At 33.9% G+C, this 15,205-nt stretch overlaps 2 protein-coding genes across 2 annotated transcripts; one reads left to right on the top strand and one right to left on the bottom strand.

Moving 5' to 3' along the window:
- The first annotated feature begins 1,828 nt into the window (after window positions 1-1,828).
- Window positions 1,829-8,295, top strand: LOC114175886 (potassium channel AKT1-like). The gene is made up of 11 exons (XM_028060728.1): window positions 1,829-2,146; window positions 3,228-3,593; window positions 3,693-3,750; window positions 3,849-4,166; window positions 4,248-4,493; window positions 4,598-4,696; window positions 4,837-4,869; window positions 4,953-5,138; window positions 5,388-5,582; window positions 5,683-5,758; window positions 7,222-8,295. Exons 1-11 carry the CDS (start codon window positions 1,995-1,997, stop codon window positions 8,103-8,105), a joined length of 2,613 nt encoding a protein of 870 aa, XP_027916529.1. The 5' UTR covers window positions 1,829-1,994; the 3' UTR covers window positions 8,106-8,295.
- A 387-nt stretch (window positions 8,296-8,682) lies between these two features.
- Window positions 8,683-14,957, bottom strand: LOC114175887. Its single transcript, XM_028060729.1, has 7 exons — window positions 14,697-14,957; window positions 14,347-14,605; window positions 13,192-13,277; window positions 12,941-13,087; window positions 10,072-10,195; window positions 9,157-9,443; window positions 8,683-9,046 (listed from the first exon to the last, which is right to left on the bottom strand). Exons 2-7 carry the CDS (start codon window positions 14,534-14,536, stop codon window positions 8,954-8,956), a joined length of 927 nt encoding a protein of 308 aa, XP_027916530.1. The 5' UTR covers window positions 14,537-14,605; window positions 14,697-14,957; the 3' UTR covers window positions 8,683-8,953.
- Window positions 14,958-15,205: the final 248 nt, after the last annotated feature.

The raw sequence follows: 15,205 nt of genomic DNA, 5'->3' as shown, positions 1-15,205 counted from the left end.
TTTTTTTAAGATTACTTATTGTACACTACTTTTTAAACATGTTCTATTTCGTCTCTAATGAAAAAAGAAAATTTAATGATTGTATTAAAAAATTGTATCAATTTGAGTATATTGTTTTAAGGATATTGTGTTAATATGTATTGAACACGGCTCAGTACATTTTTAATATATATTTCGAATTACCCAATCATTTATTTATATAAAAAATATTTTAAGTATTTTTTTAAACAATGTCAGATATTATTTCTTTGCAGATAATCTACAAATAGAAAAAGTAATATCCTAGTGAATTAATAATTAGTGAATTATTTCTTTTTTTAAACAATGTCAGATATTATTTCTTTGCAGATAATCTACAAATTGAAAAAGTGATATCCTAGTGAATTAATAATTAGTATACTTCAATTTAATTTAAAATATATACATAACAATTATTAATAAAAAAACCGATAGAAAATCGTTAAGAAATATAATAACACATATTTTACCTTTAAGACTCAAATTCAATTAGTGTCTTAAGAAAATTTTCATAATATATATTATATTCCAAAATAGATTATTATTCTAAAAATTTATTTATTTCTTTAACAATTATTACTTTTTACATATTTTATTTTTTAAATTTTATATTTAATAACTATTTTAAAAGTTAATTATATATTTTTTTATTAATCTTAATTCAAATTTATAAAAAAATTAAAAAATACAAACACGTAGATAACAACACCGTCTGTGTTTCACTAGTATATTATATAAAGGAGTTATTGAAAATTCATCGGCTTAGATATAAGTATTTTGTAGGATAATGTATTTACATATGAAATATTAAATACTTATAAAAGACTTCCACACACAAAGATAATTTTTCAATTTTATAAATAAAAAAAATCAGAGTCATATAATCCGACGGTCACCTTTCACAGATAATTTGAATATGTGTATGAAAATAATGATTTTATTAAAATAAATAATCAATTTAGTCATTACATACGTGAGACTCTATCAGTTTAACCAAAGAAACTGATTTAACTTTGAACGTGGAAAAAAAGTCAAATTGGTCAGTACTGGTATAATTTAAGGATAAAATAGTACTAATTTATTATTAAATTTTTAAGTTATATTTGAATAATAAAATAGTTCCATAAAATTTAACATAATGACATAATTATAGATTTTTTACCAATTAGAAATTAAATCTACCATGCTTTATTAATTTAAAAATCAAATAATTATTTATCCATAATAATAATAATAAATAAATAAGAGAATAATAATTACATAAATAGTATTCATTTATTCATCCTTTTCAATTATAATAAAATTTTCTATAATAATATTTAATAAAGTGGAATTTTAGAAAAATAATCCCCAAAAAAGCAGAATCTTCTAAACAAAGTCTTATATATACGTTGAAGGAATAACACGAGTATTCAATAAAATAAAAAGAAAAGGTTTACAAGATCAATTACCACTCTTTATTTTGCAGAAATGATAGATTCAATCTCTTTAATTAAATATCTTAAAATTGATACTAAGCATTCAGGTTCGTCGGATCAACCGCACGTTACCATCCTAATTAAAATTGATACTAAGCATTCAAATTAATATTTTTTTAATGTAAAATTTATTACATAAAAGTGTAAAAATGTAATAAATTTATTTTTCAAAATAAAAACGTGCCAGTTCTAATTGTTGAAAATGATTACTACAAATATATTTAATTAATTTCAATAAATATTGTTAAAAAAAAAAATCCACGAGAGTTTCCGGATTTGAGTTGGCCTGGTGTGTATATAAAGGACACGAGACGCTGTGGTTCATTGCCAGTTGCCACCATTCTCCAACCGAGAATCGCTTCCGAACAAAAGCACGTTCATAACCGCTTCCCAATAGCATGCCGACCAAAACTCTCTTTTCACTAACATTTCAGTAAAAAGTCACACACGGTCTCAACACAGCCACCACCAAACTCTACAAAACACAAATAAACAAAAATGTTGGGCTGCGGCCAAGAAGAGATTGAACTGTCACGGGATGGCAGCCACTACAGTCTCTCCACCGGAATACTTCCGTCTCTCGGAGCCAAAAGCAACCGCAGAATCAAGCTGCGCCGCTTTATTCTATCGCCCTACGACCGCCGTTACAGGTTTTTAATTTTTATTTTTCAAATTCAATGTTCATTGCGTTTTCTTTGTTTAAATGCTGTCTTAACAGATTTTGTTTCTGCATCGTTTCAATATATTTTTTACATTTTTTTTTTCTTCTCGAGAGAGAAGGGGAAAGAAAACAAGGACTTATGGCGTTCATGCTTACTTGCTGCTGTTTCTTTGTTTTCCCCGGAGCGAAGCTTGTTGAGTTGTTTTGTTGCACTTTTAAATTGTTTTTCATTAGATGCTATTTTTTTGTTCTATTCCATTCTTAAATCCTGCTTTGATAGTATTCTGGCCTTTCCTTCCTTCCTCAATGTCGAGTATTCACGTTCTTTTTCTTTTCTTTTTTCAATTTTGTGGCCTCTTCTTGATTCTATAATTTTTCTAATTGCTGAATGGTAATATCTGTCGGTTTTCTTTTGACGGGTTCCTGTGTTTTTATTACTGTGTCGTTTTCCGTGTTGTTCATAACCTGAATTGACCGCACTGGATCTCTTCCTTGTGATCCCTGCTGATTACAGAAAGAGCAATTTCGCTCCTTTCATTTTCTTTTACGTTTCATTTTCTTTTTTTTAATAATAGTTTCATTGCTTTGTCTCTTAGAAATTGTGCTTCCATTGAGATCTATTCAATTCATTAAAAATCATACACCAATTGCAACGGCCTTCTCATTTGAGGTCGGCTACAAAAATCACATTCTGACTAACGTATCAATCTATATATAAAAAAAAAAACAATGTTTTCGGTTTTGGTTTACTTTGTTGAACTTGAGTTTTCAAAGGCAGAGGCACGAGCTTCCATCTGGCAGTAGTCAAACTGTGAAGTTTGACTTTGTTTCTTTGGATTTGAAACAACTAGAGTCTGGTGGTTGTTGTGCATGCAATGGAAGAGTTCGCATTGAATTCCACCGAAAATAAGTGTCAAGGGATAATTCAAAACTCCTTATAAATATGTTTTGTTGTTGACTCTGTAATTGAAACTGAGATTTGGTGTATAAAAATATTTTTCTTTTCTGTGTTTTCCAACGCAGATGAGTAACACTGGTATTAGGTAAATAAAATTTGTTGGATTTTGCAGGATATGGGAAACTTTCCTTATTATTCTGGTATTTTATACTGCCTGGGTTTCTCCCTTCGAATTCGGATTCTTGAAGAAGCCAGAACCACCGCTTTCCATTACGGACAATATTGTGAATGGATTTTTTTTCGTGGATATAGTTCTGACCTTCTTTGTGGCTTACATTGACAAAAGCACCTATTTGATCGTGGATGATCGGAAACAGATTGCTTGGAAATATGGAAGGACTTGGCTGGCCTTCGATGTTATCTCCATCATTCCTTCAGAGCTTATACAAAAGATATCACCTTCTCCTCTTCAATCTTACGGTTTATTCAACATGCTTCGCCTATGGCGTCTTCGGAGAGTCAGTGCTTTGTTTTCTCGGTAATATTGACTGTTTTCCAATGATGCAATGTTTTCCAAAAAAAATTTCTCATTTATTTGGCTTGTAACTGTGAATATGAATAATACATTTTTGAGTAGGCTTGAGAAGGACAGAAACTATAACTATTTTTGGGTTCGGTGTGCCAAGCTTATTTCTGTAAGTTTCTAAACTTATTATATTTATCATCTTTATAAAAAAGGAAGATGAATTTGACATGTTCAACAGTACACTGATTGTGTGAGTGATTTTTATAGGTTACCCTCTTCGCTGTTCATTGTGCTGGGTGTTTCTATTATCTTATTGCTGCACGTTATCATGATCCAAAGAAGACGTGGATTGGTTCAACGATGGATAATTTCCTTCAACACAGCTTGTGGTCAAGATACGTGATGTCTATTTACTGGTCTATTACTACCTTAACAACTGTCGGTTATGGAGATTTGCATCCAGTGAATTCAAGGGAGATGACCTTTGACATCTTTTATATGCTCTTTAATCTGGGGTTAACAGCGTATTTGATTGGTAATATGACCAATTTGGTTGTCCATGGCACAAGTCGAACCAGAAAATTTGTAAGTATAAGGATGTAGTCCCAGTTAGTAATTTTAATATCACGAATATGTAAAAGTTATATGACTTTTCTCAATTATCAGAGAGATACCATCCAAGCTGCCTCAAATTTTGCGCAAAGGAATCAATTGCCTCATCGGTTGCAAGACCAAATGCTTGCCCACTTGTGTTTGAAGTATAGAACAGACTCGGAAGGTTTGCAGCAGCAAGAGACACTTGATTCTCTTCCTAAGGCCATCAGATCCAGCATTTCACATTATCTTTTCTATTCTCTGATCGATAAGGTCTACTTGTTTCACGGGGTTTCGAATGACTTGCTCTTTCAATTGGTAAATGCAATTCTTTTGTCCCTGCTCACAATTGATACAAATATTAATATTAATTTTAATCTTCAATTTGTACTGAGGGCCCTATTTTTGACTCACTATAAAAGGTGTCAGAGATGAAAGCTGAATATTTTCCACCCAAAGAAGATGTTATCTTGCAAAATGAAGCCCCCACTGACTTTTATATACTGGTCACTGGTGCCGTGGTAATTGTCCAACTTATTTATGTGAATAGTGTATCCGACTTTCAAAATTTAGTATTTATTGTAACACAATATGAGATTTTTCTTCCTCTGAAGCAATCTTACAAAAAATGGTTTCTAATAATGTCTTAATTGTTTGACAGGAACTGGTAGTTCTTAAAAATGGGGTTGAACAGGCAAGTTCACTTATTAATACATGATGAGAAAGAATGATGGAATGCATAGTATGACACTAAGTAATGTTAGTAACTGATTTCAGGTTGTTGGAGAGGCCAAAACTGGTGATCTTTGTGGTGAGATTGGTGTGCTCTGTTACAAGCCACAGCTTTTCACCGTTCGAACGAAGCGACTGAGCCAGTTGCTGAGGCTAAATCGGACTACTTTCTTGAATATTGTTCAGGCCAACGTGGGAGACGGAACCATTATCATGAATAATCTGCTTCAGGTCTGCATAACATCATGATCATTCATTGCATATTGACAATGAAAAATAGCACACATTTTCATAATTTAGTTAAATAGCCTTGCAATATCAGAGTAGTATATCTCCTGGGCCCTGCTATATATTGTACATAGGTTTGTTCAAATATAATAATCGAATGTAAAAAAACTTGTTTTTTTTAAGAGATATTAAGTATCTTATTCAACAGAGCAATGAGTAAATTTATGTATGTGGACTTATTATGGTAAGCAGCATTTAAAAGACCTCAACGATCCAATCATGGAGGGAGTTTTGGTGGAGATTGAGACCATGTTAGCTCGTGGTAGAATGGACCTACCAGTGAGTGTGTGCTTTGCGGCAGCAAGAGGGGATGACTTGTTGTTACATCAGTTGCTGAAACGAGGAATGGATCCAAACGAATCCGACAACAATCGAAGGACAGCTTTGGTGGGTGAATAGTTATAATTTTGTTTTTGACCTTCTTTACATGGTTTTTATTTTCTATTTCTTCTAATCTACAGTGCTTTTTTTTGTTTTGCAAAATCAGCACATAGCAGCATCTCAAGGGAAAGAAAACTGTGTTCTGCTTCTGTTGGATTATGGGGCGGATCCTAACATTACAGGTACATATTTCTTACCACTTAAATTATATTGGTTACACGCTTACACTATTAGACATGTTCTTAGATCAAACGATAAAAATTACTTTGATTCGAATACGTACCAAAATTTTGAAGAACTGTGGAAAATGAAGACTTCTATGCATGACAATTCCTACAAAGTCAGGATTTCAAAGTTAACTAATAAGCATTTGTATTCTTGCCTATTATTTTAAGTCTGCCACATTAGACGTTTGTCCCACTGCCCAGGACTCGGAATCAGTGATTATTTAAATGAAGATTTTTTTTTTAAACATTAGAGGGCTATTATATGTACAAAAATAGAATGTTTTCATTGCTAAATTAAAAACAGAAACTTGGTTTATCATTTCCTTTATTTTCCAAAACTTTAATGTCCCTAGCATCAGCATGATGTTACACCATTTAAATAAATAACCTATGGCTCACATGCCTATCTTTGATAGTCGTCAGTGTGTGATAATTCCTTTTCTTGGAAACGTAGCATAGATTTCCTGTATTTGGATTTCTACAACTTATTTAACAATTACCACTAAACCAATCAAGTTGTGCCGTGTGAGGTCACCATACTCATAAATTTTAATATCTTTGAATTTTCTACACCCATGTGCTCATATTTCGTGTAGGATTAATATACTTAAATTATCTATCGTTGCATAGTCTGTGTCCTCACTTTGTGATATTTAATATTTGTCAACATTCTAGTGGTCCTTAGCAAACAATGTGAGGTTGAAGAGGGAAAAAGGTCAATTGCAATGTAATGACCAATAATAGAAAATGATGTTATTAATTTGATAATAATAGGAAAGAGAGTGCATTATGCATGTCTCCTATTAGAAAACTAAAGTCTCTCATGGTCGGTAACCAACTAATTGTAAATCAACATACTATTACGAGAAGTCGAAGAGCCGTATATGGTCACCAAAGCGGAATGATCGACGCCTCTTTTGGTGTCCAAAAAGTAATAAAATTTTTGCTATTTGGTGGTGTTCGTCTCTACTTGAATTTTTTATTTCGTTGAAAAAGAAGTGCGCAGAAGTCTTCGTTAAATTAAAAATAGAGAGATGGCATTTTCCATGTTATCTTATTCACAAGTTGCGAAAAATTCAGAGCCGATTCGTGGATTGTAATTAATTTTCTATCACGAATTTCGTATTAGAATATAGAATGTCATTATTTAAGTAATTAATTATCGATGCAAATCAAACAAGCTGTAGGTGGACCTTGTAACACCCACTCCCCTCATGACACAATAATATCTAAATCTTATCAAGAAGTCGTTATCAAATGACATGCATGTGCATGGAGTGCAGTGGGAAAAAAGAATTAGACCAACAAGTTGCTTTAAACCATTTAAAACATTTTTCCTGGGTTTGTTTCTTTTAGTGATAGTACTGATAAGAAAAAGAAAAAGAAAAAACTGAAGAAGGTAATAATGGTACGTGCAGATTTGGACGGTAATGTGGCACTATGGGAGGCTATGGTGGGAGAACATGAGTCAGTGAGGAAGGTGTTGGCAGAAAACGGAGCTAACTTGCAATGCGGGGATGTGGGCCAGTTTGCATGTAGCGCTGTTGAGCAGAACAATTTGAAGTTGCTGAAGGAGATAAAGCGGTACGGAGGAGATATCACCCTTCCGAGCATCAACAGTGGGACCACAGCATTGCACGTTGCAGTGTCGGAGGGCAACGTTGAAATGGTGAAATACCTTTTGGATCACGGGGCAAGCATTGACAAGCCGGACAAGCATGGCTGGACCGCCAGAGGTCTGGCAGATCAGCAATCACATACAGAAATAAAAGCCATTTTTGACTCTACTGGGGACCCTAAGGTTCACTCTTCCCTTTCCATTCCCGAGAAGCAGAGTGCGTTCAGGTTCCTTGGAAGGTTCACTAGTGAGCCAACCATGCCTTTACCCCTTGAGGGTTCATTTCATGGAGCGGATGCCTCTTTGAGCCAGAGCCAGAGACAGAGCCAGAACCGTCCAAGGCGTAGGAGCAGCAATTATCATAATTCACTCTTGGGGATAATGGTGGCAGCACATAATGGGGAAAAGGACCTGCTTTTGCCTCTTGACATGAATAACACGGGAAGCAATGGCATGAAGAGTAGTAGTCCAGCTAGAGTGATTATTAGTTGCCCTGAGAGGGGTGAGGTTGTGGGGAAGCTTGTTTTACTACCTGGAAGCTTTCAAGAGCTGCTTGAGATTGGAGCCAAAAAATTTGGTTTCTATCCTGCCAAGGTTGTTTGCAAAGATGGAGGTCAAATTGAAGATTTAGAGGTTATTAGAGATGGTGATCATCTGGTCTTTCTCGGTGCTGGTGAGTTGTAGAATCCAAGTGTCCAACTCCAGCACCACTTTAGGATGGCATGCATGTGTAGAGTATGCGTATGCGTATAAGAAACGTCTTTACTATCACTGTAATTTTTTCCCGGTCTTATATTTTGATCTCAAATGTAAATCTTTTAGCCCTCTTATCAATTTTTCTTATGTGGAATAAAATATTTTCCCCTTCTGTTACTTTACACAAAGCTTTACTTTTTTGGAAGTTACGATTACTGTGAAGAGGGAAGATGTAAGGGGGGCACGCAAAGTAGTGTTCCCCCACCTTGTTTTCTAAATTGTGTAGACAAAAACACGAGACTACAAAAACATACGGCACTGTCATCAATTGGATTAAAAACTGAGTGCACTCTTGTACATGAGCTATATCCAGTGCACTGTTATGAATTGGTTAGAGATGTACATCACTTATCAGAGCACTCTTGCAGCCACTAGCCATCATTCTCCCCCACCTCAACATAAAAACGGATAAAGTGATTCATCACAACAACACACTAGACTTATTCTGGGTAAGCATGTAAAATTGCCGTGGCCCTCCAAACCTTATATAACAACAAAAATTATCTGTGGATACCAAGAAGCTTTTTTTATTGAAAAGGAGGGCATATGTGATGTGATACAAAGAAATATAGACAGCGATATAAACTAATAAGGTATTTGGAGAGGTCCACTAATCATTTTTATCATTTTTCAGTCAGATTTGAAGTATACAGAATCTGGCAAGATCCAGATTCTTTGCTTAAAAGAGAAGAGAGCGATGACTGTAAAAGTCAAATAAAGCAACAACTTGATACCGTAATCATTCAAAAGCATTTTTACAGATAAGTGCTTTGTAATCACAAAAGCTTGAGCATTTTCAAGCGGCCTTCATGTTCTGGGTCCAACTTTGGTGGGAAATAACAGCCACGAAGATCCTCTACTATGTATTCCTGTAAATATTTACAACAATAAATGTAAGACAGAAAGTACCAAATGTAGTAAATATGAAAAATCATTTCCGGCAGCTGATTCATGGACATTCAATATATCAGTATACTACCTTTGTAAGTTCCCTCTTGGTGAGGATATGGTAGTGCCTCTGCCAAATTCTTTGAATGGCCATGGTGGCAGCAAGAAAACCATACGCTATACCAAGAATTGCAAAGATGACAACGAAAACAACCACAAGAGCAAAGCATGCCTCCATTGAAGCGGGAAAGCAATCCAGGATTCCCCATCCATAACAACAGTTCTGACAACCAGCCATTCTGGGGTCATTGGTGTTGAGGGAGGAGCAATGCAGTATGAGACCAAAAAACCCAATCAGTACAAAAAAGGCCAGCACACCTGACATACAAATATAAACCATCAGAGAGAGAGAAACAGGAAGCAAAAGCTAGAGCTTCCAAACAATTATTACTACCGACGGATTAATTAACTAAATGTGAAAATAGGTCCATTAATGAAATTTGTATAGATATTACAATTTGAACCCTTTAAGGAACATGCAAACAAAATAGCCCAGATACAATGTTATACACGTTAAAACTAACTTTCTATCATGGTGTTCCTCTTTTTCCCCTCCATAAAGCCATTAAACAGGGATGGAGTATACTATTTCTATTAATGACTTTAATAGGCTTGGATCCTCCCGTGTTATTTGATATGTAGTTTAATTCGAATCAAACTTAACTAGTCTGGTTATGTGTCTTTGTCTCTCCGACATGACTACAGTGTAACATGAATGAATGGATCCAAATTCCACTCAAATACAGTATGAACAATAATCTCTTAGCAACTCTTTTGAGATTAACATTAAACATTAAGGATGAGGCAAATATCAAAGCGGATTACATGACGATATGGAGAAATATGATTACTTAATTTCACAAAAGCTGACAGCATAAATAAGACAGACAGAGGAATTTTGGCCATTGGTTAACAACAAATAACTTGGATGACCAAAAAAGCTTACCAATACAATAATAAAATGGAATTGGATGCTTTGACAGTATCCTATCCCAGCCATCATCAAATGAGTTCCTGAACGAACCATCTTTGTCCATGATGTACGCAAAGCCACCAATAGCTGCAATCACCTATCAAATAAATAGAACACAGCTTAAGACAAAACTTGCAAGTAAGCATTATATGACAATATGTTCCATACAAATAAAGGTACATCAACCAATTTTCAAAACAAAAACTAAAAGTATAAAAAACGTTAATTTACAAGACCTTAATTATCAATATTGACACAAGATTGGGAAAAAAATGTAAAAATATGGACATTGACCGTGACAGCTAGTTCGTTTATCAGCTATGACAAGATTGTTAAACTAGAGAGTTTACATAATAAACTCGTTAAGCTTCCGTAGACTTGACTTCCAAACTTGAAAAGAGTTTACCTATATAAAAAGATAATATCGACAAATCTAGTAATGACACGTATGCATATTATAACATGATACTTTAACACAGCAATAACTCAACATTTCAACCCCATTATATGGGAAAGTAGTAACCACAATAATAAAGTAAGATAGTACATTAGTACTAAACAAGATCAAACTAAATATTGACCAAATCATACACAAATTCATAAAAACACAAGTTCCTTAAGTGAAAAGATTTAGAAAAAGTTAACTTCTTGGAATGACATGGCCCCATAGTAACAATGCTACATTTACATTGTCTTCAAGAACAATGCATCACAAGCATAAAACACTGTCATTGTTGGGTCAATGTATTTTATGGTGGTGAGCCAAATATCCAGCATATAAATATCATGAATGCACGGGGGCTGTGGCAGAAAGAAAGTCATGGCAGAAAAATGTACACACACACACTAAATATAAATGACGAATATGTTAAGAAAATCATAATGACAAACTAATTTTATAACATTTACAAAATTCTCATGATTGTCATCACATAAAGTTCTAAACATAACTCATAAAAACACTTGAGATTTCATTTAGTAACTTTAGGATGCATTGCTTGGGTTTCTGGTACTTGACATTATCCTATAAATGGAGAATAATTGGGAACAATGTTTTACAAGCAAGCATAAGAGCAACAAGCAAATAACTGGTTCTGAAATTTTGAAAAAAGAAAAGAAAACTATAAAACAGACATCTAGATGAAGACAAACATGTGAAAAGACGAGAAGATGAGCAAAGAAGAGAGGAATAAATGAGAAGGAAAAGAAAATAAAACAAATCGAGGAAACATGAAAAAAATAGAAAAAAAAAATACTTAGTTTCAAGGTTTAGGTCATCAGAGCTTAGGGTCCGCTGCAGTTCAAGTCACCAAAGTAAGTTATTGTCATAGACAACTCAAAGGAGACTCAACGACGGAGAAGGCTATTTTAAAAGAGGGCTCGTTCTCACCCATGTCAAAGCTTGGGGTTATTTTAGAATGGACCAAGCCCAAAATCATGTCTTTAATAAACAAAAATAAAACGAAAATGCAGATAATGTGCCATAGTTGCCATGCCTGTAGCTGGTACCACAATGGAAATGGCAAAGATGTCATATCCTTCAGAATAGCAAATGGCAGAGACTAGCAAAACCGCCATTCCATTCCTTGACGGCACCACAGGAACCACCATATGACAACACTGTTCTTAACTTGGGAGTGTATGCGGATTTACAAGATTTTACTCAAAAAAAGTTTGATAGTGAATTAACATGTTTTTTTTAACTCGTTACAGTATACAAGTTAGCTTGAGCATTTGACTACAATAGATACGAACTACAAAAATTCATCTCTACAAAAAAAAATCCTAGCAATTAAAAGACTCTTGAAACTAAAATACCGTCATCTCATATAAATTGGTGTCATCCAAGGTTGTCAAAATCTCAAATTAACATTTCAACTTTTAGGAGATTAAGATCTGAGATAGAGAAAATTAACTAATCCATTATCAAACCCTTTTTTAACTAAACTCTCAAGTCAAGAAGTGAGACAAAGAGTTTAAAATCAAATGTTTTTTGCTTGGCTTTTAAGCCATAATGACAATGTTTCATTAAAACTCAATTTTTGAAGAAAATAACTCCTTGTTTGAATTATTTTCACATTAAGAACTTATGCTTTCATGAATTTATATACGATATAATCATCTATGTAGTTTAATCGTATTTAGCACTATTGTACTATCATACTTTATTGTTGGGATTTGCTACTTTTCTTTCTTATGAAGTGGAAATATTGAACTATTGTTGTATTATGAGTATTATCTTATACATCATCAATATTTTTTTATATTAGGTAAAATCTTACGAATTTATGAGTTAAATCTACAAGTCAAGTATATGAAAGTTTCACAAGGTTAAGTACACTCTCGAGTATGTCACCTTGCTCATTACCATAATTATACAAAACAATAATAATATGTGATATCCTATTTTGGATTCCACATTTTTTTGACTTCTTTGCACTTTCAATTGATACCAGAGAAACCACCTCACTGTTATATTCCAACCTCCCACTTCAGTTACTTTTCTCTCCATAAACTATACCAATTCAAAAATTAAAAAATGTAGACCAAAAGCCTGTCTTTCCACTAGTATCCGTTACATATCTATTGTTGCTACGCCAATGCAAATAAACATTTACGAAAGTCCAGTTTAACGATCCTACGGTGTAGGCACAATCTTCTTTCTAAAAAAAACGAGTGTTTACAAGATATAACTAACAAAATTTCATCATGGCAACATATGTAGGAGTGACTTGAAAATGAGATATTCTAAACAAAGAACATCTGACTTGAGATAGCTTAATAAAAACAAGGAAAACATAATCATGAATATGAAGGATAAGGAAGAGCTAAGAATGCTCACAGTCTGTACAGCCAGAAAAACAAGGAAAACATCCCTTGCCACAAAAAGTCTGAACTTTATTTTTCGCCAAGAGTTGTCCTCAAACAATTCAACTCTAAGATGAAATTGGGCTTTGCAAGTGGTGCAGTGAGAGAAGGCAAATCCTTCCTAAAAGGCAACAAAAATAAAAGTTCACCAGATTATTATATGATCTCTCAACAAGTTAATACTAGCAGTTAAAAATACATGAAGACAAGCATCAAATTATACACCTTTACAGAGCGCCAATGATCAAGACACGAGCGGTGAACAAACTGTTGAGTACCTTTGCACATGCATGGAGATATCAATTCATCCTCTACAAAATCAAACCCACAATTAGCTTTGCGAAGAATACCACCACCCAAACAATAACATCCATATTGTTGTTTGCTAACATCATGTAGCACTAATCTGATGAGTTGCCCAGGTTTGGAGTCAAGGTACAGGAAATGCCCACGTCTCAATAATAGATAGCCCTATCATCATTTTATCTTCCAAATTTTTGCTTGACAAATAAGATCATTGGTCTTCTTCTAAATTCTAATCACATTATTCAGTGCTGAAATTATTATCAATGGCAGATGGCAAACAATCACCACATCATTCTGTCAAGGTGGCAATGGCACAGCCATTTAACAACATTGACAGAAAATGAGAAAGTGCAGCACAGAAAGTTCTTTTTGCTGTTGTTTATTAAATTTAAGCACTGCATAAAGCATTTGGGAATGGGACACAAGTTCGTGCATGAATTCAACAGCAAACATTTTAAATAAAATGTCAATATATTTCAGAATTCCTTAGCCAAGTTTATTTTATCGAATCCCCTTTCATTAACCAAAATAAATTAAAAAGAAAATGATTTCAAGCATTAAAGTGAAAATAATTCCAAGTATCATCATACAGAACTCGAACAGCTAAATTTTCTAATTTCAGCCTCCACTGTCAAGGCGTGTAGAACAAGAAATGTCAAAACACAAACTTCTAGTTTGACAGTAAGCAAAATTAAATGGAAGGTGAAATTACATGACATTAGTTTTCGATTGTACAGTAAAAACAAAATCATAGCTTGTTCAGAAAGAACAAAAGTTACAACAAGGAACAATTTCAGACACTACAATTCTACAAATACAATTCACAGTGGAAAGGAAAAAACTGAAAACCACAAATATCGTATTTGATCACAATGTCACAAATTTTGATAATGACGACGATACACTGGTTCATATTCTGAGGACTCTAACTGCACTCTCCTAAGCCACTTACTTGTGAAGACTCTATTTTATTTACAGGGAAATGCCCAAATGCTCATATTTCACAATTTAACAATTCCAACCGAAAATGACAAAATTCGGCATAAATTTGAAAGCTTTTGGAGGAATTTTCACCTGGGTCAGAATCGCTTTCGAGGCAAATTCGACAACAGGGGAGTAATCCTGCCTCAACGTCTTCTTCGTCATCCTTGATCTCACCGGAGCTTCCCGGTGACTCCTCCTCCTCCTGATTAGGGAGCAAAGGGTCCGAATCACTAGGGTTTTGCATGACCGGTGGAGGCTGAAGCTGTACTTCCCCCTTCATTGATGGTTACTATTCAATCAAGCAAGTTTTGAGGATTGAAAACCCTAGCGCAACACGATATCGCCGAACCTATCACGGGGATCACAACATTCAGCTATTGACGGTGCGGAAAAAGATTGAAAACAAAAAGGGTGAATTGAATTAATTTCAAATAAGGTACCTGAAATTCGGAGGGGTCCTTGGTGAATCAGCTCGTGAGAATCTTGATGATAAAAATACAGGCGTAATGTAATGATATCCTCAGTGATGATAAACAAACAGGTTCAATGAACTGTTTTTGATTTCTTTTTCCGTTTGATTCTTCAATTTCACCAGCAAAATACAGGGCTCATTGTAATCACAAACCTAATTCTTGTCTTCACGTTTGACTTTAGATTTTATTTTATTTTTAAGGAAAACAACTTTGTAATGTGACCCTATAAGATTAGTCCGTGTAAATTTATTTATATAGATTTGAATAGTGTATTCAATAAACACTCGTTTAATACCCATCAATTAATTGATTTTATAAAATTTTCTTCGACAAAAAAATATATTTTGAACATTTATTTCTATATTAAATTTTGAATAATGATATTTTGATCATTTTTTGACCTAATAATCCATTACTTCAATCATCATTCAATTATTTATTTTGATTGATTTTATTGAGTGGTGTGATGTGAAAAA

The sequence above is a fragment of the Vigna unguiculata genome, chromosome 3, assembly GCF_004118075.2.
Source record: "Vigna unguiculata cultivar IT97K-499-35 chromosome 3, ASM411807v1, whole genome shotgun sequence".
In the NCBI taxonomy this organism is placed as follows: domain Eukaryota; kingdom Viridiplantae; phylum Streptophyta; class Magnoliopsida; order Fabales; family Fabaceae; genus Vigna; species Vigna unguiculata.
The sequence above is the reverse complement of the archived record's forward strand: the minus strand, read 5'-3'. Positions and strand labels throughout refer to the sequence as shown.